Raw genomic sequence first — 24,970 nt, forward strand, 5'->3', positions numbered from 1 at the left:
AGAAATTAAACTACTTTGAGGTTGCAATACAAGTTTTTGCGTTGCTCAAAACAGTAGTGCAGGTGGTGCTTATCTCCCCCTCCTCCAAAACATAATACAGAACTTTTATCAAAAGTTGATTCAACAGAGTTTACCAGAATATCCTTTGCTTGGAATAAATAAACACCAGTGGCTGAAAGAAGCCACAGATTCAGCTGCTTTTTTAAAACCAACTTTCCTATTACACGATTGTCTTCTTCTGTTGTACTTGTCATACATTAATATGACAAGAGGAATACTCAGGATAGGTTCATTTACTAATTTAAAATGTCAAGGCAAGAAAGCATTAAGTGAAAATAAATCATCAATTTCAGACTGAAGTAATAAAACCAGCAGTTTTCTGCACTAATTAATTCATACATGCTACTGAAAAGCTGAAGGGAACAGAAATCAACCAGAATTTCTATTTTTAAAAACAATGCATGTTTGAACACAATTCACCTGTTTGTTCCCAAATGAAGCTAGTCCAGAATTAATGTGCAATTCAAATTGAAATGACTGATACAATTACTTCATGGACTACAGAAGAAAAACAGAGTGCAACCTATTGCACAATTTGGCCAAAATCTGGAAGACCCATAGTAATTTGAGAAAATTATATGCAAAGTAAGTATAAGAAAAATACTGATCTGTTCCTGCTGTGTCTTTAATAAATGGATTATTAAGGTGCTTTAGCAAACAGAGTAAGATCTAGTTTCAAACAATCAGCTGTGTGCTGTGCCCAAATGCCAGCAAGTTTTCCCAGACAAGAATTTCCATCCACTTAAGCAACAGGCAGAGCTGGTCTTCGATCCCAAAACACCATCCCTCACTCAAAAATCCTGTTATTCCATTTTAGAAAACTGTAAAATTCAAGCCAACACATTCCAAAAGAATGCGATTTTGAACACGGTATTTGTGTGTACTGCAACTCCTGAAAAGTGTGACTTTCAAGGAGCTGACATTTCTCTACAAAGAAAATAAACACTCAAGCTGGGAGGGAATGCAATCTGTAAACGTCTGGAAAACCTAATATTAAAAAAATGTTCTTGAGAAAGACAGGGAGAAACCTTTGAATATTACATCCCAAACATCCCACAACAAAGCACATGGAATCACTTAAAAGGGGAGAGGCCAATTATTTCAGAAACACTTTTCAAGAGTAAGAATAAGATTTTCAGAACAAAGTGATCAGTGCCTCCCAGCACACTGTGCCAGTTCCATGTACCTGATATTCCAACAAAAGTGAACTCTACCCAGGGGCACACACAAAAACTGCAGCAGAGCTTTAGAGAACAGGACTGGCATTTGAAACAAAACACTGCCAAATAATTCCAAAATTTGTAGAATACAAATAACTTTCAAGCATAAATAGTTTTAGCAATTCACTTTGATAACTTCAAGGTAAAAACCAGCCAAAAGTCCACTTACCTTCTGACTATTATGTAAAGTTTAATTAACTCCAATGTATCCATTTCTTCACAGATGTTTGTTATTTAAACTGATTTTTCCTTCCAAAGCAGAAACTCTACCATGAGAACACCAGATTATACTTTTCCCAAACCCAGGAAAAGCCACATTTTACATGAACACCACGTGACTTGAATCCATGAATTCCCCATTCTGTAAAGGTGTGTGTTACAACTTACAGAGGAAACAGTCATTTTTATATTTGTTTTTGAAAACTTCATTGAAAACTTACAATTTTGAAGCTTATGAGGTTTGTTTGCTTTGTTTTATTAGAAAAAATACTCAGGCAAGGTCTACAATCATCTGTCAATTATAAATGACTTACAAGAAACTCATGAAGCAATAAAATTAAAAAAATACAAATACAAACTATATCTGAAACACTTCTATTTGGCAATTTTATAACAAATTCAAAAAAAAGAAACAAAGATTACGGATTACTTTATAGGTACAGAAAAAGCAGTAGGTGAAGTGCTCAAGCAAAAAAATAAAAAACCAAAACACTGCATTTTTTTCCAAAAATAAAGTCACGTCACTACAGATTTTATGAATAATACCCTTATTAAACAACCATTCCAGAACATCTTATATTAGTGGTGCTTTTAATCTGCACTTCATACGTTGATAAGATTATTTTTTTGTGTATATAAGTAACATTTTTAACCCACTGGAGCTAAGTAAGACTCGTGTCAGTACCAATGCAGAATGCATTTGTGTTACATTAGGATATGCTCACTTCTGCAACCAAAGGGTTACTTTAAGTCTTAATCTATTTAATAAAAATTTAGTGTAAAAACTGCTGGTTATTAGTTTCACTGTAGTAAATTCCTCCCCAATAAGGAGGACTAACTCTGCAGTTTGACTGCATATATCCATACAAATTTTACATATTAGTTCCTTCCTACAGTAAGGAAAAAACTAATTCTGTGTTCACTATTAGAAAGGAGCGCCATGAATTAATTATGGGTACTATTCATCCCTCTAAGATTTCTGGGAAGGATGTTCAATGTATTTTTGTTCTTACAACAGATACTAACAGTAGTATATAGTCCCTTAGGTATGTAAAAGAAGGATTTTTACTGTTAAGGAAGGTGCTTTTTTTAAACAATTCTTCTGGCAGCACTAGTGAATTACAATATCCTTCAATATTATTTCTACCGTAATATATACATTTTAACTTTCATGCCTCTAGAAAAACATCTACAGTACATTTCATAATATAAAAATATATTACAAATCTGCTGAAATATTTACAAGCAATGTCCTATTATCTATATGCAACATTTTTGTCTCCATACAAAGACTAACAGGTTAGACGCATCTCTATTTGTCAGTTAAAAAAAATCCACGGCTTCTTGCTTATTAAGCAAGAAAATGATTTTACTTTCCTTTTCAAAGCCAACTTTGGTGCATAAAGGATTGAATTTCTAGATTATTTTTTTTTAAAAATACCATTTTCTTTACATCTAGAAAACATTAGGCCAAATAAAGTATACTTTACAAGTGAAGGGGGATCCTAGAGGGTCAAAAAAGCAAAATAAATCACCAGTAACACTGACTGCTTACATCGAGGTTTTTCCAAACCTGTCCATTGATACGGATCACATCAAAGCAGATCTGATTAACACACTATACTACTCCTGCAAAGGGGGTCAGACAGACTGCAACACTCTTAACATCTTGAGACCGTACTATATGTATTCAGAGTTGACTGGAAAAGACAAGCATTCCATCAACATTTGTTTCAACATCATAATCCAACATATTTTAGGGATCGGCAAAAGGACACAAGATTACAAATGACGAATGATTACTATCCACCATACTCAAAGGGCAACAGGATAATCCCTTGGTAGCTGTTCTATTGTCTGGCATGAGTTAGATTTAGTTAATATTGACAGGAAGCCCAATAGCTTGTTAACAGTTCTCCTGGGAATTGGGAGTAAATGGTGATGGTTACTTTTTCTTTTCATCAAATATAGACTACTGTATTCACTAAAGAAAAAAGCAGCTTAAAGAAGCAAGCATGCAAAGCCTTTTAGTTGTTCCACTAAGTTGCCAGAAGAGTGTTTGCTCAGTCTCCCACTGTACCATTCCATGAAAATGTGGATATACAGTAATATATTAATATATTCCACGGAAGCATCAACTTCATTCACAGAATGTTTACACTAAGCATAAATATTTCTCTAACACAAAAAAAACAAAAACAAAAAAAGAAAAAAAAAGAAAAAGAAAAAAAGATGGGATTTGACTAATGTGCAACTTTATTTCTAAATCCATTGTCAGTGACTAAGACTGCAGGTGTCCCCACTTGCTTGGTTTTTACCTCTTCAACCTCTTCTGGGGCATTGTTCTGTAAAAGAAGATGGTACAGCTTTACATTAAGGCCCAGTGATGTATACAGCAGTCAGCTGAATATACTATGAAATCATGACTATACAAAATCTACTTTCACTTGATTAAAACCAAGAGCCATTTCAGATGATCTCATAGAACTGTACATTTCAGGTAATTATTTCAAATTTTCTATTAAAGCATGACATTTTAGCATGACATTAATAGCTGCTACTGAATTTCTTTAACTACCTTTTCCTCTTGCAAAGTTTTGGTTTTTAAATTTGTATCATTAAGCTCCCTGAGCTGGTCCCAAAAGCTCATTTCAATCACAGACTGATCCATACTGCTAAAAATAGAGTACAACATTACATGTAGGGACCTTAATTTTATTTGGGAGAGATAGAAAGGTTTGCTAATTTTTCTCCAAGGACTTAATCCCAGAGATCATTAAATTTTTATTTTAAAAGGGTTTTTTTTTTCCAAAGCAAACTAACCTACCAGGCTTGGCAAAGGTAATCAATATAAAATTATTAACACCTCAGTTATATAATAAAAATCACTGTGTTAAGCAGCTTTAAAACACAATCCAATTTTGCCATAACATTTTTGTGATTTTACGATTAATATCAATGAATCATAGACTAAGGTAAGTATTGAAAACACATTTACAAAGATAGCAAATACAGTAGGATTTGTTTTGATATTGTAAAGCAAGTTTGCATTAATTTGATTAGTGAAATACACTGAATATTAAAGGTGAACTGAAAGGCTTATTGCATTGAAAGACCTCAGATTAGTGTTTTATTTACTCCTTGAGACTCTTGGTCACTGGATGTTAAGGAAGAAACATCGGAACACTGAACTTCTGTTATGATAAACTTTCTTTCCACAACCCATTTTCATGGATTTTTAATATAATCACATAAATATCTCTCTATGGATGCTCAAAATTTCAGAATGAATTAAGCATTTCAGATTACCTTTAAAAACTGTACACACAGAACTGTGAGTACTGACAATCATGGGAGAGCAGTAATAAAGGGGTGGGAGGAGAATCAGGAAATTATTAGAAACCAGATGGATTAGAAGCCAATCTGAGGGCCTAAAACCAGAAATGTGAAAGTAGCTTAAAGACAAGTAACATGGATTGTTCCCTTTTGTCCCCTATAAAGAATCTTGTAATAAAAAAATAACAGTACTTGAATACAAGTACAAATTTCAAGGTAATACTGCATGTATTACAGCTGAATATCATATGGAAAGATAAATTTGGACTTTAAAAAAATTGGTATACAAACCAGTATGTGATCTTAACAGAAGTGATCTTTCAGGATTCCACTGTATGTACCTCCTTTACTAGAATTTCTGTACACCAAGCACAAAAAAGTAAAATACACTTGGTAAATACACACATTCCCCGTTTCTCAGTAACTAGAGTTTAGTTCAAGAAGTAATTCTGAAATAACTTAAGACCTCAGAACTTAACTCCTGGACGTTTACAGTACCAAGGCTCCCTGATCTGGTGTATAATACATTAGCAATCCTGATTTTCCAACGTCAAAAAGTTAAGTGAGGCTTAAGATTACATTCAAGTAAAGAAAGTTTCAAAGTTAAGATGTTACCTGTATATGTTTGGGTCCAGAAGCAAGGCAGTATCTTTTGGTAGTTTTGATAAATGAACTACTTTAGTTTTTAACTGATGTCGCTCACTTTCATTTACCCACACATCAGGCAGACTATGAACAAATAAATAAAATAAAAATATTCAAAAAAGATCAACTGTTTTTCTTACCATAAAATTACATGGTAAACTAGTACATATGAAGCAAATTTCACATTTCCCTGGTTAAAAAGCATCTTCAATGGAGTGAGGAAAGGCAGCCAATCTTTACACATTATAGTTCAAAGCTTTTCAGGTTGTCAGTTTGAAAAAGATACTGAACAGAATTTAGCTTATTCCTGAAGTATATTCCAAGTGTACAATGAAAATGGCACTACATTCCCCACTGTAACAATTTAAGGTGAAAATGGGTAACAGAAAAAACGATCAGACCTTTGAAAAAAATTTATTTTACCGGGTATAAAATTAGTTGATTCTCTTCAATTAAAGGACAGAATACACTGCAGGCACTGAGCTTTCAGTTACACTAATTTGCTTGCTCCAAGCTCAAAGGTTTCAACAGCAAAATGCTCCAACTTTGCTGAAGTTAATTGTTTGATTATCTTCTTCTGTGGGTTTTTGGTGGGGTTTTTAAAATTTTCTACATGTCCTAGAAGCCAAAGATTAACTTCAGTTTGGGAGAGGAGTTTACACTGTAATTAAGGTGTCTAACTTTTTCACACAGGTTTCAAATTGAGAAGCCCAACACTTAAAACTAAATGTAACAGCTCTTTCTCTGACCAAAGCCAAATGCACTTTCACAGACTTTTCCAAATTATTTCACTGAATCTGTATTTTGCAGATTTCACTTTGTATGAAAGTTAGCTGCAACTCAAATTTTGGTTAAGCTATTCAAAACATGAAATGAAATCAAGAACCTCTAACCCAGCAGAAGAAGGAGTTTCTCCAGTTAAACTTTTCAGATGAAGGTAGAAGAAAAAAAAGAAAAAACAACAGGGCAGGGGGGAGTGAGAACAACCCAGCAGGCAATCCATTTACTCACTAAGTCTTACGGATCATGAAAGGTGGAAAAACATCATACAAGTTTTTTAAATAAAGCCAAAAATCAGTTTTTGGACAACCACCATTGGGAAGACATTTTCAGTAGTAACTATATGCTCAAGAAGCAAACAGCAAATAAGAAAACTTTTCACATGCAGAGACTATTTGAAATACACAGAGAGACAACAACTCAGTAAGCTGATTTACTGGCACCAAAAATAAATTTCTGCTCTTAAATAAAACCAAAACCAACGAAACAACCCCCACTCTCCCAACCCACTAAAAGTTATCTCCCTCTTGTAGAAGAAACAACTTAAAGACTTGCATTTACTTTTCCTGAAAAATACCCTAAATGTATGGATAAACTGGAGAACTTCTAATAGTTTCTCAACAGGACTCAGAGTAAAAGTTAAATCATTACTCCCAGCTCCACCTGAAAGGCTGATAAACAGCTCAGTGGAGTGGAAAGGAATCACCATGAGTGCATTCCACTTTCTGAAGCGTGAGTACCCTGACAGTGTAAGACAGACTGACAGGAGGTGCCAGGATACCTTGGCATTTCCTCTGCTTAAATGCAATAATCAAGATGAACTGAATACTCAGTAATTCAAAACTACATCATTCAGTGCATGAAATACACTCTATCTAACCTATCTAACCCAACCAAGATGCAACAAACAGCAATATAAATCACATTATTCCTCTGATCTGACCAACTGAATCTAAATTCCATTGGGAATGCCTTAACATTACTGAATAACCTGTCTTCTCCAATGCAGGGATTCTAAAACTGAATTCATTTGCGTGAGCAAAAAACTCTTTGGACTCTGTATTTAAAAAAATTGCTCCTTTATTTATTTTTCATGTTCCCAGTGTTGCATACTTCTTAATGCTTATCTTAAAATAAAATTAACTGTCCTTATCTTTAAGTTTTAAAAAAGAGTAACTTCAGAATGCTGTTATAGATAGTACTACCATCTGTCCTAAAAGGAATCCAAAAACTGCCCATTTTATAAGAATATTTTAGCTTTTTTCTCTCAAGATGAATTGAAACTTGTGACAAAATGCATTAAAAATACAGATGCAAATTGAACTGAACTGGTATTAGAGCCCAAAGACTTGAAAGTGAAGGTAAAAATCAATAAACTCATTGTTTATTAATTTCTAAACTTCTAAATTACTTTTTGAAAAGCATTTTAAAAATATTAACTTTAACTCAAATATTCAAAGGCACAAACACTTCATTGATCCCACTGTAAATCCTTCCCCATTTAAAACATATCACTAGCAATATACTCACATGTCCTCTGGCGTCCAATGAAGCAAGAGTTTTATTTTGCCAGAATCTTCTTTTCTTTTAGCTATTACCTATAATGATTACAAAATCATAATTAAAATCAAATTCCAGATTTCCTGCTCAAAAGTTGCAGTTCTTCATGTCCAACTAGACAGTCAAAGAAAGCACACTGCTATACTCATTGAAAGCTCTGTGTCTGCAATAAATGTGCTCTGAAGACTTGAAATTGTTTTGCAAAGAACTTAAGTCCATGTAAGTTTTTAAGTGAAAAACACAATTCAGCCAGAAGATGTATACCTAATACAGCTTTATTTGGAAATATTCTTACTATACTCTCTACATTTCATGCACTGTCCCAGAAACAAAATGGAAATTCAAAGGAAATGTGCATCAAAGTTGTCTCAAATCAGACGTGGAGTTTTGCTGACCTCTTCTGGAAAAAGAAAACAGTTTCTCACTGTAAATTGGTAGGCATCTCCCTGTATTCATTTACTGTCTTACAAAGTTCCAATATATCAAAACAATGTAAGCTAGTTAAAATGCATGTGGCCACAGAACTGAAATACCTAAAAGAGCTAAAACCAAAAAACAGTTTAGTGTTCAAATATTCTAGAGAATTAATTCACGCCATTTCAAAGGTTGGGGGTGGCATGATAGGGTAACCTATAAGTTATATTTTTTTAATCAGTGTAATATCTGTTCCTTAGGTTAACCAGATGTGCTTGGTTTCTTCCATCTAACAATTCAGACAATTAAAATCAAAGAATTTGTCTCAATTTAAAAAAAGCAAGGAGAAAAAAACCCATAATCAAGTCAAAAGTGTATTCTGGATGGCAAACACATTTTTTTTGAAAAGGTCTTTTTAATGACTGCATTCTAAATCTCTCCACATCTACAAAGAAAAGGATGTGTTTAAAAAAGTATATATAAATGAAAGGATGTGCCTTTTCAGAGGCATGAAAGGTATCTACAGTGACTGCTTAGAAATTCTTTGTATTAGAATATCTGTCCTGAAAGATACTGCACTGTGCTGGCATTATTCTTACGCTGCTTAAAACAATAAAGCCACATCATTTATGTCTGTTTTCAGACAGCAAGGCAATTTCATCTTTGTATTTTCCTCCTTTCAAATGAGTATCTCTGATAATTGCACATTTTTTCTTCATCTGAAGGTGGACCACATGACCATATTATACCATTTAGTCAGTCACCACTCAAATTCCGTGTCCTAATGCTTGTAGGTGATGCAAAATGAGTAAGTGCTTGCATCTGAAGTGTCATTAGCTCACTGTAACAGTACACATCCACAAAAGTGCTCCTAGCCTACCTTTTCTTCTTAAAGCTGATTTTAGGCTGAGTCTCATCAACAAAGCTGATGTCCAGCACAAGCCAGCACACCAAAATACAGCAGCCAAGTGCAGCATGGGGCTGGAATCCTAGAGCAGCTCTCCCACTGGTACAACCTCTCCCACAACAGAGGTCTAAGCAATTTCAGATCTAATCAACCTCCTACCATCGAGTGACGCATGCACGGATGAGCTAAAAGGATTTTCACCACTTCCTTCAAGTTAATTTGAAGCAGTTTTAGAGTAGATTCCTCCCTCTAATTCCACCTCCTTACGAATTCTTCCAATAGCCAGAGCTGTTCTTCCACAACTGAGTAGACTGACTGGATAACCTTTTGGATTAAAGCAAGCTGTGAATTGGAAGAGAATCTGCTTTTCTCACAGCATTGTAAAATCCACGCTGGCCAGGAAAACTAGAATGAGATTTGAATACAGTAACAGCTAAACCACCTGCAATCTCCACTTGCAGCTGGTGCTCAATGCACATAAAGTTCAGCAGAAATCATTTGGAAAAGATTTCCAATACAGGCCCACAGGTATTTAGAACATTCATCAGTCTCACAGAACAAAGTGAAGTAAGTTTCATGCATACCAAATAATCTTTTATTTATGGAAAGAGACTGATGGTTCAAGAGTTTGAATCCCATACTAAGATTAAGCTGTAGCTGAAGACATGTCAGTCTGCAGTCCTTGTTTGGACTATTCTACCAATTAAAAACCATCCCTCCCCATTTTTTCCCATCTCCTACTTCTCTTCTTCAGCCAAGCCTCCGCTTTTTACATATCCTCATCTCCAAATATGCTTAAGAAAACCTGAGGTTATACAACTCTTTTATCTTCTGATCCTTCTACCCCAATTCAGTACTTTATCCCTGCTTTGAACGCTTCTAAATTAATACTGACGTCTTTCCTATGCAAACACAAGTTCCCCACTTGGTTCTTGCCTCCTTCTAGCACTGATATTTTGGTGGTAAGTTTTTAAAAATAAAAAAATAGGGACAGGAATACATTTATGCAGGATTATATCTTTTAAACTGGAGAAAAAAGGGAATAAAAACATATTTCAGATCAGCATCTTTAAATATTCAATTGTACACCCAAAATACTTCTTGTGATAAATTAGCACTGTCACACATGGAAATACCATCTAAACTGCATTCTTATTTAGAAGATAGAACCAATTTTTTTCCTGCCACACCAAGCTGCTGTTAGATATTCCCCAAGTGGATCAGACAGGAAATGTTTCAGTCCATTCAATTTGTGAGCTAGAACAACTACCACCAATACTTCTTAGAAGTTCATTTACTAATAGCAGTGGACAAGTCAACAATATAAAATAGCCACTATTGTTTAATTCTGATTAAATGTCTCCAGCAGTAAGAGGAAAACATAAATCTTTCTGAAGGATTACATTTTTCAGACACAAAGGTAAACAAACAGAATGCATCATATATATACTTACAGTACTGTGAAATACAACACTGTGGCCTTTTCCTAAACTTTCTATATGTGCTGAGAGATTAAAGCAGATGGCTCGATGTCTTATAGCATCCAGTGTTTGTGCATCAAAGAAGTCATGAGGTCTTGCTGGAAAAAAAGGAAAAGAGATCCTTAGTGTTCAACACATTCAAAGCATTCAAACACATTCAAGCATGTAAATAGGTCTGAAGTGTAATTAGTAAATAATTTATCATTATGTCAGTAGCACTACCTTGTCAGAGAGCTGCAAACATTAATTTTACTGAGAGGGAGAAATTACTCCAAGAGAAGCTCAATTCAAGTTTGGTCAAAACACACTCCCTGTGGATGAAACAGCTATTTCCAAAAATGTAACTACATCCACCCGTTTAAGTTTCAATAATGCTGAATAGTCAGGTGAAAAACTCCACACTATTGCACATTTCTTTCTGAGTACATGTCCTTTGACTATTAGTAACATTTTTTAGCCAAGAAACACCAACTGCATCACATATTATCCTTTAATTTATAATGAGTAAAGCACAACTAACATCCATCTGAGATTTTACAGCCAGTCTAAAACCAGCAGGCATTATAAAGACCTTTTCCTTTCAGAAAAGGACTTTTACAGTTAATTATTTCTTGAACAGTAAAAAGATTATTGAATTTTGATTTAGGGTGTAAAAGAAGGTCCATCAATTATACACTAAAAGTACTTAAAACTAAAAAAATAACATATTTACATATTAGAAATATTTCACACTAAGGTTTTAAAATATACCATATAAAACTGTAATACCATTACATTAGCAAAAAAGTCTGAATGAAAATACTCACATTTTTAAGCCTTACTTGAGAGTAGTAATTTATTTAATAAACACAAAAATTAATACTAGGAATTGGTATTACATTATCAACTATGTATTACCCTGAAATCTGCACAGTGATTCAAAGTTCTGCTGTCCTCATTTCAAACAGCTTCTATATTCCTGCATCCATTATTTCAAAATGAACTGCAAATTCCACTTAAAGCTAGCATTTGCTACACTCCTGGGGCCGATAGTTGGTAAGCATTCATCTGTACATTCTGTTCTGTCCCTGCTCCATCTCAGTTGGACACTGCCAATTAGGCAATCATCTCACTGCAGTGTTGTCTCGCTCTAAGTGGCAATGTAGGACCACAGCTCATGCTGCAGGTGGTCAGTGATGCAAGCATATAAATATTTGATAAATAAATATGAGCGACAAAAGGAGGGAGCATGGAAAGAAGGGGAAAAATAACAACCCCAAATTTTTGCTTTCTGTTTCATACAGCAAATTTCTCCAGGATTTAAAGTAGAAAACATTCAGCAAACTCAGAAGAAAGGGTGCAGTTTTTCAGAAGTGTGTGAATAATTTTATTTACTCTTTACTAGGTATTAGTGTTGCATTTTCTATGCATTTTTACTCTGAAAATTATTTTGAGGAATTGGATTTAAGTATCTTCCTTCCTACTTAATAATACAAGTTCCAAGTACACATCAATTCCTTAAGTCAAGCAGATTAACATCATCCTACCATAACCTACCAAATGAAAATCCAAGCCCTACAGAACTAGCAGAGTCTTACTGTAAATTTCATGAACAGTAAGCTTCCTTATCTCTCTTACGTTCCTCCTGTGAACTCGATTATCATGCTTGTTAATAACTACAGTGTCACCTTTGCAGTGGAAAAGCAAGTGACAATATTGTATTCAAGGTAGCTTCAGAATAGCAATACTGTGACCTATTTTAGAGGTACACACTTTCAATAAATTTGGCTCTAAATGCCACTCTACATAAAGGAGGGAACATGTAAAAGGCAATCCAGAAGAGAAAGCAAGCCATGGACTCTAATCCTGAATTATTCTACATCAAAATATCTAAGACAAATAAGATCTCTATTGCACCATGAATGTAACCAGTTAAAAGGGTGCCACCAGTGAAACAAGCCTTTATGATAAAAGGCTGATTTTCAAACTTATAAGAACATGCATTGTTTACAGACAGGACAAACGAAAACACTTTAAAATGGCAAGATGTTAAAAAACCAATTAAGTAACAGTAAAAATTCTCTTTATAGTTGAAGTTAGAAGACTGTATTCTCTTCACATATAGCCACAGTGAAGTCTCCTTTTTCATTATACATTCTCTCACAGAAGGGCGTTAGCCTTCAGATATAAAACAGAGGAAGCAAGTGTATAAATTTGCTGTAATTAAACTATTAAGAATTTATACATGAGAGTGCTTCAGAGCACAGCATATACTGGCTATCAATTGTCAATAAATATTTAGTAATCCACTTACACCTCTAAAAAAAGCCAGGGTCTAACAAAACTACGAGGTAGAAAGAACATGCTGACAACATTTTTTTCCAGAGACAAAGTGTTTTGTGGTGCAACACCGGCAGTTTTTGTCAAATTATTATCTGCAAGTGATTTAAACAGATTGTCCACTATCAAATGGCATTTTGTTTTACATGCACTTAATGAAGTCCTTGTAACCCTACTTGCAGAGAACCTGGTACATGTGTTAAACACCTCTCCTTTTGGGCACTTAAAAATACCTAAATATAAATCCAGGTTCTCAGCTTTATATACTCTTGACTGAAAATACTTAATGATGTTAATTGTGTTATTTTGGCTTCTTAGATAAGGGTTTTGCCTTCTCCCATTCTTCTTGTAAAGACAAAACACACAAACTTGCACACTTCATTCTTTAACTAAAACCAAGCTAAGAAACAGAAAGACAAGCAAAACTCTATCAGCCCTTTGTCACGTTCACTTCACCAACAATAACCCACACAGAGTTTGAAAGGAAAGCTGCCCATACTTGGCATTTTCAGAAAATGCCATCAACTTTGGATACATTTCTGGGTCACATACCCTCTGGAGAAATACATTACAGTAGTCAGTTCCCAACTCAGTTAGAGATGATTTCTGCCTTAAGGCAAAAGTCTACAGCCAGCATTGCATTTGTCTCAAGAGGAAAGAAGATAAGAAATTGCTCAAGCAGCTGTCATTTTTCTTCCTGTGCAACACTTGATCAAGACAGCAGACCATTCAAATACTACAGTCTGGTTTTTAACATCCCCACAATATTTATTATTTACATTTTTTGCCATAAATTCATTCATAAATTCTGCAGCAAATTCTTATTACAACTACAACATCTTAGCAGGTGATTTGAAGTGTTAATTATGAAGCTCTGAATTGAAATTTGTAAGTCAAATAATACAATGTTTATGAATTAATAATAAAATCCCAACCTGGAAAACTACTTCTGCATATAGTCGGGGGCGAAAATGAATTAAGATGCATTAAATCAGCCACCTAACAAAATCAGTATGGAGAAGCAAGCTAAGATGCAACTCAGGAACCTCTGAAAATGAAAATTTTGGAGTGACCAGTCTTAGACAACTGTATTTTGAGTAACACAAGTCAACAAATCACAACAATTCTTTAGGAACCTGCAATTATCTCAAGATGTCTCTCTCATTACATCTAAGATGAAAAAAGATACTGCAAAGTGAGCCCATAACCCTTCACTGACCAGCCTTCCCTTCTTGAACCTTCTCAACTACACAGATTTCCAGAGTGAAAGAGAAAGCTCTTTGAAAATCAAATTCTGAAAAAGACAGAAACAGTTTTCTAAATTCTTTAAATGCTGAATCAAAATTAGAGGAATTCTTGAAATCTCTGCTTTTAAGAAGTGTTTCACAACACAATTTGCTCATATATATTTTAAGAATACCCAGGCACACCCAGTGGCTCAGGAAACTTTTCAGAATTCCAGGGGACACTGTAACTTCCCAGGATATGCTTGTCTGCATTCAAGGCAGAAACATGACCACTGCTTCACAAATTTCCATAAAATTCCTTAAAACACAGGTGGGGTATTAAGAATAAATCACAATCATGTGATAAAGAGTAATCACCTAAGACCACTAGTATGTGAATCCATTGTTGCAGTACCATTTGAATAACTGGTAACTGTATTTCTTCACAGGAAGAGAAAGATGGATACAGTTACAAGTTCTGCCACAGAAAGGTTCTGGAGAAGACAGACTGTGGACAGTATGAGATTTAAAATGTTCAGTGGTTCATAAAAAAAGGTATCTTGTGCTACTTTCCAATACTGTAAGAAAGACTTTGCACCACAAGTAAAAATTCATGTAGTTTTTTCTTCAGCCATTGACTTACCAGCAGAAAAAAATGTAAATGGGTTTTTTCGTGTCTCTAAAATGCAGGTGTCACAGTAACACTTTACAACTAGCAAATGGTCAGTTCGGTAGTGGAGAGTTGCACCCAAAGCAATTATAAACCAAAGTGACATATTTTAACAATTGCCTAATCTTTCCTAACTATTCCTGTAGATTAGAATCTCTACAGAAATTTGACATTTTATTAGTCTAATGCTAGGACAAGCCAGGAATCAAGCTACTAGATCCAAATGGACTAGAAGAGGTACTGGGTAAGTGATTATTTCTTGCTAGAGGAAACAGTTTTCACTTTAAATGACACATCACACCTCTCAGCACATTGGTTCATATAAAATTAATGAACACCAACTATGTGGAGACAGATTAAAAAAACATAGCAAGTCAATTCCACCCAAAATTAGATCTTGGTTATGCTCATAAAACTGTCATTAACATAATGAAATGTTGTGCTCAAAAAAGAGCTTATATAACACGCATTTATCTCTAATTTATATGAAGCTGCAATCTCTGTCTGAACTTCAGATCTCATCAGCACTACGCAGAACACTTTCCAACAGTAATATAGACAGTAAACAAAAAGCGACTCTGAAATGAAAACCTTCTTTCAACTGGCAACTCCAATTGTTGCTCACGGGAAGTGGATCTTTCTCCTTAACCCAGAGAGATCTACCCTGAAACGGAACACAAACAGAATCTGGAGCTGTTTCCTTCCCATCACAAGGAATGCCACCGCTACCAGAATCAAATATGCAGAGAAACCACCAGAGTGAGGAGGAACTTTCAATCTAAGACAAACCTTCCAAGAACTTGTGCGAAACACTTACGTAGTGATCGCCGTCTCTTGTTCTTTAGTTTTCTTCTTTTATTCATTCCAGCTTTAGATGGAGATTCCTCTTTGGCCTTTGGCTGGCTGGCAACTTTTGAAGAGTTCTGCTGGCTGAAGTGTGTGGGCACATGACGGGCAAGTCCTCCCTGAGACGCAAAGCTGGCATTGCACCCACCAACTACACACTAGTGAGAAAAAACAGAACAACTGGATCAGTGGCTGTATGTCACAGGAGCTTCAGAGATCTTGCTTTGACTTTTCTGGCTCAGCTTCTGACACACTACAGCAAAACGAAATTCTTAATAACCATGCAATTCTTAAAAAGAAAAACAAAAACATATTTTGAAATAAATTTGTTTGAAGTTTTTAACTCTCAATAATTATTTCATGATATGATGCTTTTTATGTCATACTGTATTTTATATTGTATAGCATAAAATTAATCTCAAACAACACACTGGCAAACTTTCCACAGAAAACAGAGGCTTCTGAGGAAACTTTCCTCTTCATAGACCAATACTCCCTTGCCTTTCAAAATACTGCACTGTTACTGTTTCTCAACACCTCTCCAATGTTCTGTATTTGGTAACTTCTCTAACATCCTCCTTTCTTGTGACGAGGCAGAAGCAACAAATACATCCTTACCCACATTAAACTTGAAACAGCTGAATGCTCTTTGTAAATGCTGTAAGAAGTCAATGAACAGCTGCCTTACAGTTCTGTCTCAAACTAATTTCAGTAAAGTTGTAGTAACAATTATTTATGAATTCATTTTGGGATGCTACCATTACTTCAGGAGCATTTGAGGAAGTTCTCATTTAAAGGAAATGTCCTCTCTCAACAGAAAAATAAGATCCAACAATAATCAAGCAGAAACACACAAACTGAATGATAGCAGCAACTAAGCTTTTACTGGCTACAATTACTGTTATTTTTATAGGTATCTGGTTCATATTTACAATTATTTCATTTGCAAAATAACTATTTAAATTACACCATTGGAGAGGGAAGCACAACCCTTTTCTATTGTGCTCTGAACTTACAAGGGTAATAAAAAAGTGATTTTAGGATATGCATTCCATCACTGGCTGCAATTAGTTGTGTATTCATATGATTGATTTTACTTCTGATCCAGACAATAGCAGTAGGACAAATGAGTGGTTCAAAAAAAATAGGTAGCAAAAAACTATCACCTGTAAACCACTGGAAAGTTCTCCTCCTTCCACATCTGTTTGGCTCCTTCCTTTCCTTCCGCTGATTCTCAGCTCTTTTACCTGCCTCTCTTCCTAACACCTCCTTCACAGCAAACTAAAGAGCAGCTCCAACAGGAGTTCGGGAATAAGTAATGCTGCTGCAACTATGGACATAGTGCTAAGTTTGAAGGCTAAGGATGAATTTCCAAGCTTAGAGTAACCTGCCCCAAGCCTGCACATTCAATTGGAAGACAAGAAAATAGCTTTAGAACGCCACATGTTCCACTTTTTGCCCCTAAACCCCATCTGTATTGTTTTCCAATGGTGGTTGCAGAACTGAGAAGTCTATTTCTGCCTCAGACTTAGCAAATGGTTTTCCATGCTCAATAGTAAAATATAATGTCCACGAATAGAAAAAACTGTGCTGTCCTCAATAGCCTAATACTTGCTATAGGACTAAAACTATGTACGTAGATTTCAAGACAGTAAAAGGCAAAAAATGAAAGGCTGTTTTTCACCTTTTTTTGGATGTGTTTGTTGTGTTTTTTTAAAGGGAAGAATTCTTAGAAGGAGTTAGGGAAAGTTTTCTAAGTATTGAGCTAAGTCAAACATAAAATTCCCTGACAAAAACCTTGGAAACCTTCACACTTTATTTGTTCCTCCCTGTCTCCACCACTAATAAGCATCTTAAGAATCGTGAAGATTTCTACCAAAATTCCCCCTATGCCTTTTTACCTTGCCCTATAATTTCCCATGTTCAAACAACAGCAATATTGTTTATTTATATTGTAGTGACTCACAATGGAAGAAACCCCAGCACACTGTGAATCCCAACACACTCTGGATGCAGATCTCATTTGCACTATGGTAACACTCCAACACAACTTTGGTTACTTTAAATTAATACTGAACATGAAAATTTACACTTACACAATCACAGGATGGCTTGGGTTCAAAAGGCCTTTTAAAAGTCATTCAGTTCCAAGCCTGCTATGGTTGGTAAGGCCAGCACCTACTAAATTAGATTGCTAAGCCCCATCAACCCGACCTTGAATCCAAACCACTTTTTAAAGATGATTTAACTCACAATCAACAGATACGTGTACAATGCATGTGTGAAGTAGTTTAATCATTTTTGCTCTCCCTTTTCTTTGTCCCTGAAATAGCTGTCTTGCCCATAACAGCAGCTTCATGTATCTAAGACTGAAAATCTAAATTTAGGATTAACTTTCACTAATGTGCTCCTGACTTCAGATTCCAGCTTTTTCTGACCGTACAAACACTGACAGAAAAAAAAAAGCTCGAAAAAAGCCCATATCCTGAAATTCAGTCACACTGAGAAATCAAAATTTTGGTTCTACCAATGCCTGCTAGAGGTCAAAAATAACCTTAAGCCTTGGTACAGTGCACACATTACCGTATTCCAAGTTAAATATAATACCAAAAAGGCAATACCTTCTGGAAAAAAGCACAAACTTTGTATCAGGCACTTTTCTAAAACTTTTCAATACATAACTGTATTTCTTGTCAGATGGGACACGTCGTTTTATGACAAACTGCAGGTTGACTCATGATGTCATAACTTAATCTTTTTCTTGTCATATAAAGAGCAAAGAATCACAGACATTCTATGTGGATTATCTACAATCTAGAGAAGATACCACTAACTTTTCTTGCTCTACCCAAAATTTACTTTCGAAGTCCCCAAACCAACATCCTTAGATCATCATTATCTGCAACTTGCAACTACAAATTGTCTTTTTCCAGAAAGTGCATTAGTAGACTACAGCCACAGTACAAAATATTTGCAGAAATTATTACATTCAGATTTTGTGTACTTTGAGACTACCTCATCATGTCTTCAAATCAACAGCTGATAGATCAAAGATGACAGAGAACACCTTTGTAGTAGACAGGAAATAGTAGAAGAGGAGAATGAAAAAATCTTACCTGTTTTTTCTTTTTTTCTCTAAAATAATATATCCAGCAATCCGTTACTAATGGGTAAAGTCTCTTCTCTCCAAAGATAAAGGAGCAGTTCAGGCTGTCACTTCAGGATCTCTGGACGGTAAGTCACACCAAATCAGCTTCCCACCAGATAATTATATAGCTCTAGAGGGCTTCTAATAAATCAAACTCAACTATTATGCACAACTTTAAACCAATCTTTTCATTTTTCCCCCAAAACCTAAATCTCAGAATTTTGCATTCAATTTGAAATACAACAGATTGGGTCCGGATTGGTGGATATGTTACTTCAAGAGAAAGTAAGTAAACATGTAAGAAGTTTAATTTCTCCAGTGTACCCATACCCACCATTATTAATGGGCAGTAATGACCAGTGACTTTAACAAACAGGATACAAAAGTATCTAGCAATACAGATTTTTGTTCTAAATTCAAAATAACCAAATCTCCTATTCAATATGTAATTTTTTTCTAGTAAATCTGACAGTAATAGTTTAGACATCTGGATAAACTTTCTTGCTGTCTCAACATCTGAGTGTTCAGGCAGAGTGCCTTTACATTTTACATCTGCAGTGCTCTGATGGATAGAAGATATTCCGCCAAGAGAGTAACAGACATGAATTCCCAATGAAGACTGAAGCTGCTTGCTTGTGTTTTCTGGATTTCACCAAGCATTACTCTACTGAGAGTTGTATCAAATGCAGTCACCCCTTCATGAATTCTGGAAGTTACGGGTAGCACCAAACTTCATTTTTGTTACTACTTTCTTCCCCCATTTTAAGGAGAAGCCTGCAATGAACCTGAGCACTACCTTTCATTGTCATTGTAAGGATCTACCCCACAGGAACAAACCTTGCATGACTCCTCTTAAACATGAAGAGCATACCCACTGGAATGTATGTGAAAACAGCTGCTAGCATTCACACATGCAACTTTCATAGAGTCACTTAGGTTGGAAGAGACCTTTGAGATCATCAACCCCAATCCTAATGCTATATGCAATTATTTTGCATAAAATCTCCCACTATTTTGTGCTCATCACTCATTTGTCCTTTAATTGTGCTCAACATCTTAAGAGTTAATTTGATGTGTCTTCAAGTAGCTTTCAGTGCCAAGTAATACTTGATTAATTTATTTTTGTCCCTGCACACCAGAAACCATGCTGGAAAACGCAGGGTGTCACAGCTCCTGTAACTATTCCAATACTTGTTACTTGTAACAGCCAAGTTTAGGAGGAGAAAGATGGAATATCTTCATTCACTTCTTTTCAACTTGCCAGAGAGTTTGTTGAAACCAGGATGTTTTCTAACTCAGCAGATTATTCCTCTACATCCTGTCTATAAGGTCTGAAAGCCAAGTTGCTGAACTCTCAACAGGACCACCCCTGCATGCTGATGATACTCCACAATATTCCACCAGTTTCTAAAAAGCTGCAAAATTATGTAATAAGAGATCTAAAAAAGAATAATGTTGAGGGTTTTCTCTCTCAACTCTGTCTGTAAAATCATACACAAAGACAAACATACTAAATGTCTTTGGAGAGAATACCTGTATTCAATGAAGGTCTCCAATGACAAAAAAGAATATTAAAAGTATTGGCTAAAACCAGACTGTAAAGCAGATGACTCAGAGATGAGCTGGATGTATGCTACCAAGAAATTGCCCCACAGAAAAAAGGAGCTAGCATAACAAAGGTCTCAAAAATAGGTATCCATAAGGAAATTTACCTTTTCTGTGACACAGGTACTGCAATATTCATGATGAGAGGGACACACTAAGCCACACAACCAGGGAAAAAGCAGGATAAACTTATGAAAGTATGAACCATTTTGCCTTTGCAATTTAGAAGTGGGTTCATTTCTGTGACAAATGAACTGAACAGTCACATGGCTGATAGGAATGAATGGAAAGGGCAGGTAAAACCCACAAAGACTTTTCAATAGGAAAGCACAACAACTCATTTAGAGCTGAATGGAGCTTTTAGTCAAACACAACTCCATGTGCATCACAAAAAGGGATAATTAAACCCAAAATGTACAACTACATAAAATGAGTCAATTTGCAAGCAAAAAGGAGGACTAGACAGGGATATATCCTCCAGTGCAAAAGAAAGTTCTGCTTTAGACAGTCCCCAATGCTTTTCAATTTAAGAAAATACATTTCTCTCTTATTTTCACTGGGAATGTACAAATATATTAATCTGTGACATACTTACTACTCTCTTCTGGTCACTACATGATTATAGTGTTCTTTTACCTTCACAAAAGTAAGATTTCCATGCTTTTAGTTGTCATTTTCCTAGCTAATATTCTTTGCTTTTCTTTAAAACATCCTAAATAGCAGTTCTTCAGACAACAGCATAAAGCTATACTATTTCCATTACCACTTCTTACAGCTTTCCTCAAAAATCCCAACATTATTTTTTAACTAAAATACTGAATGCCTATTTTCTGCAAGTTTTCTAAAATGATGGATCCCTTCCTTTTATGCTAGGACTCAAGTATATTCTCACAAGGCAACTGAAGTTTCATTTACAATTTAGGTTTTGGGAGATATTTTGTCTGCAGTAATTATCAAGAACAAGAAGTCTTTAAACCAACTCTGACTTCAAAAAATCTGGCTTTCCCTGAAAGGTGAGCAATTAAGATTTATGAGACGCTAAATGCACATATTGGACATATGCACAAAAATGGACATATTGGCTCCATTTTTGACTGACTGCCACAAAACATTTAATAAAAGGCTGTTCTTGGACTGGTCAAGACTAATATTCAACACTTCAAGTGTTTTTTGTATCAGAGAGTAGATTTCTAAAGTTAGCATTAAAAAAAGAAGCAAATGAAGAAAAGGAGCCAGTTAATAGATTGCCATTACAGACACTCACATACTTGGCTACCTCATGTGAGCCCTGAAGCCGATCTCAGCATAAATGACAGGGCAACAAAAGATGTTACGAAATTCTACTCAGACCACAATTATCCTCCATTCAAAGCTCCCAGGAACTGATTGAGAAATACAGGGGTAAAAAACAAACAGAGGGACTCAAGACAACAGCAGGAAAAAATGCTGCAGTGACACACATTGAGGCAGGATGATTAACTACTGCAACCCTCGAATGTTTTGTTCTCTCCCTCAATATAACCAGAAACTACACAAATCAGCTGGTGGAACAACAGATATTGAACACAAGATGATTATTATCATAAACAACTGATGATAATTTTAGGGCTCTAGCTGTAACCAGCCTAGCCAAAAAAAACTAGGATACCAACTGAAACTGCCTTTGCTAAGTAACCCTGACAGAGTCAAAAGTACTCCTGGTGTTTCGGAGCTATGCCCACCTCTCCAACCCAATGTCTCTAAAATTGAGTTTCTTCGATTTAGACCAAATAAGAATACAGATTAAGCTATTAAAAGACTTTCATCCAAGAACAAAGCTTGTCATTATACTCTGAGGTAGACAAAATATTTAATTTCAAAATAGAGAAAACCTAAGGTACAAGCTTCCTCTGGTAACTGGTGGTTGCTTTCTTTACTACTACTATTGCTACTACTACTACTGTTATTATTATTATTTTTATTATTAATCAGAGATTAGGATTTAAGATTAGATCAGTTCCTGGAACAACCATATCTGAAAACTTGCAGGGATCTACAATCCTTATGCTATCCTTCCAAGAGCATGCTAAACTCATTCCTTTCAGCACAGGGTATGATAACCTCAAACCCCATTTTCCTGTGGTTACTTATTCTGTGAGTCAGAAATTTTCAGTCTAAACTACACAGTTCAGTACGAAAAAAAAAAATCTGTTTATTAAAAAAAAATCTTCTTCACGTGCGATGAAATGCACTATTTTTACTTTCTCGGTTTTGAGTTTAATTTTGTTTTGTTTTCTGTCATATCTACTAATAAAACCTATATAGGAAATGTAACTACAGAAAGACACCACTGTAAAAGAAAAGTATTTTTAGTAATAAAGCTGCCTTAAATAGAATTTTTAGAAAGTGGAAGATATTACCTGAGGAGAAAGTGAAGGAAGACAGGGACTAAAACTTGGTGGGGTTGGGGAGTAGGGGAGAAGGAGGTATAAAATTCTACCTAAACTTCAAAAAAAACCCCAAACCCTATTTCATTTCCATATCCTACATGGAAGAACTTCAGTCTAAAGTAGTGTGGGTGGGACTTACCATCAAGTGATCCAGGACTGACAGCTATGAACTGCCCCAACTGTATCCATAAGAGGATGAAGCAACTCATTAATAACGGATTGGTGGATATGGGAATGATAAACACTACTATACCTAGAATTGCAGGTACAGATTAAGGGGAGAAAGAAAGAGAAAGTTAGAAAATACTGTGCAGGAAATACAGTCTGCTCAATGGTCCTGCATTCCTGACTTCCTTATTCTTTTCAGAGAAGTGAACCATAAATAGTCACTGACAGTGTTTCTACTGAATTTAACAAAAGCAGCTCTTACTCAAGCACAGAATGTGCACCATCAGACATGATCCAAAATTTAACGTGCAAGTGTGAAGTATGAGAGGAAATATCTCACTGTTACACTGTAAGCAGCTGAACTGGAAAATGCACAAACCCCCTGAACTTTAGCACTATCCAGTTTTACACTCCCTGCCATTTAGAGATTAAAAGAAACAGGGATAGAGAAGCAACAACAGTTTCTTCACCTGCTTTCATAAAAGAACAGGACCTTTGGGCACTATGACTGCAAAGAAGAAAGCTCAGCTCACTTTTTCAGAAATCCTCCTGTGATGGTATTTTTCAACTGACATATTGTTTTAGGAAAAATAAAGAGAATTTTTCTAAAAATAAGAGATGATGTATGTTACAATGAACCTTACCTTGAAAGGTTTGTCCCCACTGTGTGTCAGCATATGCCTCTGCAACCAACTTTGACTTGTTGAAGGTGTGTTATATACTTTGCAACCTTTCCACAAGCAAACAAACACCTAATAGAGTAAAAATGTGGTAAGTTACACAAGTCAGAGAAAACAGTAAATAAAAAAATCACATTAGCAAAGAAGACTTTTTTCACAACACTTCAAAGAATTCTGAACAATAACCATTTATTTTGAAACACACTTCTCATATGTCACCAAGGAAAAAAAAATTACAACCCCAAGTATTCAATAAAAACAGGTCACTGTAATAAAATACCAACAGACAGATGCTCCTGCAGATAAACACAGTCGAGAGCAACAGGATCTGCTGTATTTGGGTTTGCACTCAGTATCTGTATCCACCAGATATGGAGACAGATCATTTTTAAATTATAAATTTGCATTTTCTGGGCAGTAGTTATAGAAATAAAATAATTTACTCTCATAAGCAATTAATTTTATTCCTTGAGCAGGAAAAAGTAAAAACTGTTAATTGCAATGCAGTTGTTCATATACTGGAGTTTTGTACTCTGGAATACCAGATAACTCTAGTTAGGGCCTTATATTCAATTCCTGATGAAGGAAGCTACCATTTCTCATAGGATTCAAAATCTATGGGTGTTTTGTGATTCCAGTGTACAGAACAATCACACGCACAATAGTGCATTAAGGCAAGCAGAACTTACTCATGCTGCTTTTCTCTCTCCTCTCATTGTGTTTATCTGTAACTGAGGGAATAAAAAAGCTCAATGAACTTGCCTTTCATTAGAATTTCCTCAACAGGTCTGTGTGTGAAGGGAGGTAAAGCCCTAATTTGTCGCAGCAAAATAAAGTTCCCAGGAACAGCACTGTCCATAATACAGGTTCTCAGAAATGCAGGAAACTAATTGGATTTGAGTTTCTTGTTCTCTTTTGGAGAATAAAAACCCTCAGCCTTCAAAAGATTGTATTTTCAAAATGAAAAAGCAGCCACGGGAGTTCTACACTCTTGCTGTATAATAGATACATAACCCAGCCTTACTCAGACAAAGCTGGAAACCCCTCAGTGTCTGTGTGACTGATCCAGACCTACTGACACAAGGCCCAAGCCCCTAAACCTTTGGGGTCTGCCACTCCTCAGTTCTGAGATCCCCCAAAGCCACAGAACTGGAACTTCTGAGATTCCTGGCTCTGCAACAGCTCCGTAAGTGTCCCAGCATTTCCATCAGCAACTGCAGACTGCAGGGCACTTGGCAAAGGTGTGTTACTGTGAAG

At 35.6% G+C, this 24,970-nt stretch overlaps 1 protein-coding gene across 4 annotated transcripts in view; it reads right to left on the reverse strand.

The window, feature by feature from the left end:
- Positions 1–1,722: 1,722 nt before the first annotated feature.
- Positions 1,723–24,970, reverse strand: part of AEBP2 (AE binding protein 2) — a 48,089-nt gene continuing 24,841 nt past the window's right edge. For 3 of the 4 annotated variants that reach the window (XM_017736714.1, XM_017736713.1, XM_017736715.1), the window contains 7 exons: positions 23,678–23,785; positions 15,655–15,841; positions 10,596–10,720; positions 7,791–7,858; positions 5,451–5,564; positions 5,127–5,193; positions 1,723–3,844 (listed from right to left, as the gene is read on the reverse strand). In XM_017736714.1, the coding sequence (XP_017592203.1) occupies positions 5,139–5,193; positions 5,451–5,564; positions 7,791–7,858; positions 10,596–10,720; positions 15,655–15,841; positions 23,678–23,785 (657 nt within the window). In that variant the 3' untranslated portion in view covers positions 1,723–3,844; positions 5,127–5,138. The remainder of the gene's footprint in view (positions 3,845–5,126; positions 5,194–5,450; positions 5,565–7,790; positions 7,859–10,595; positions 10,721–15,654; positions 15,842–23,677; positions 23,786–24,970) is intronic. The other variant, XM_008635583.2, reaches the window with a different exon arrangement.

Source organism: Corvus brachyrhynchos, unplaced genomic scaffold (assembly GCF_000691975.1).
Source record: "Corvus brachyrhynchos isolate BGI_N302 unplaced genomic scaffold, ASM69197v1 scaffold246, whole genome shotgun sequence".
Lineage (NCBI taxonomy): Eukaryota > Metazoa > Chordata > Aves > Passeriformes > Corvidae > Corvus > Corvus brachyrhynchos.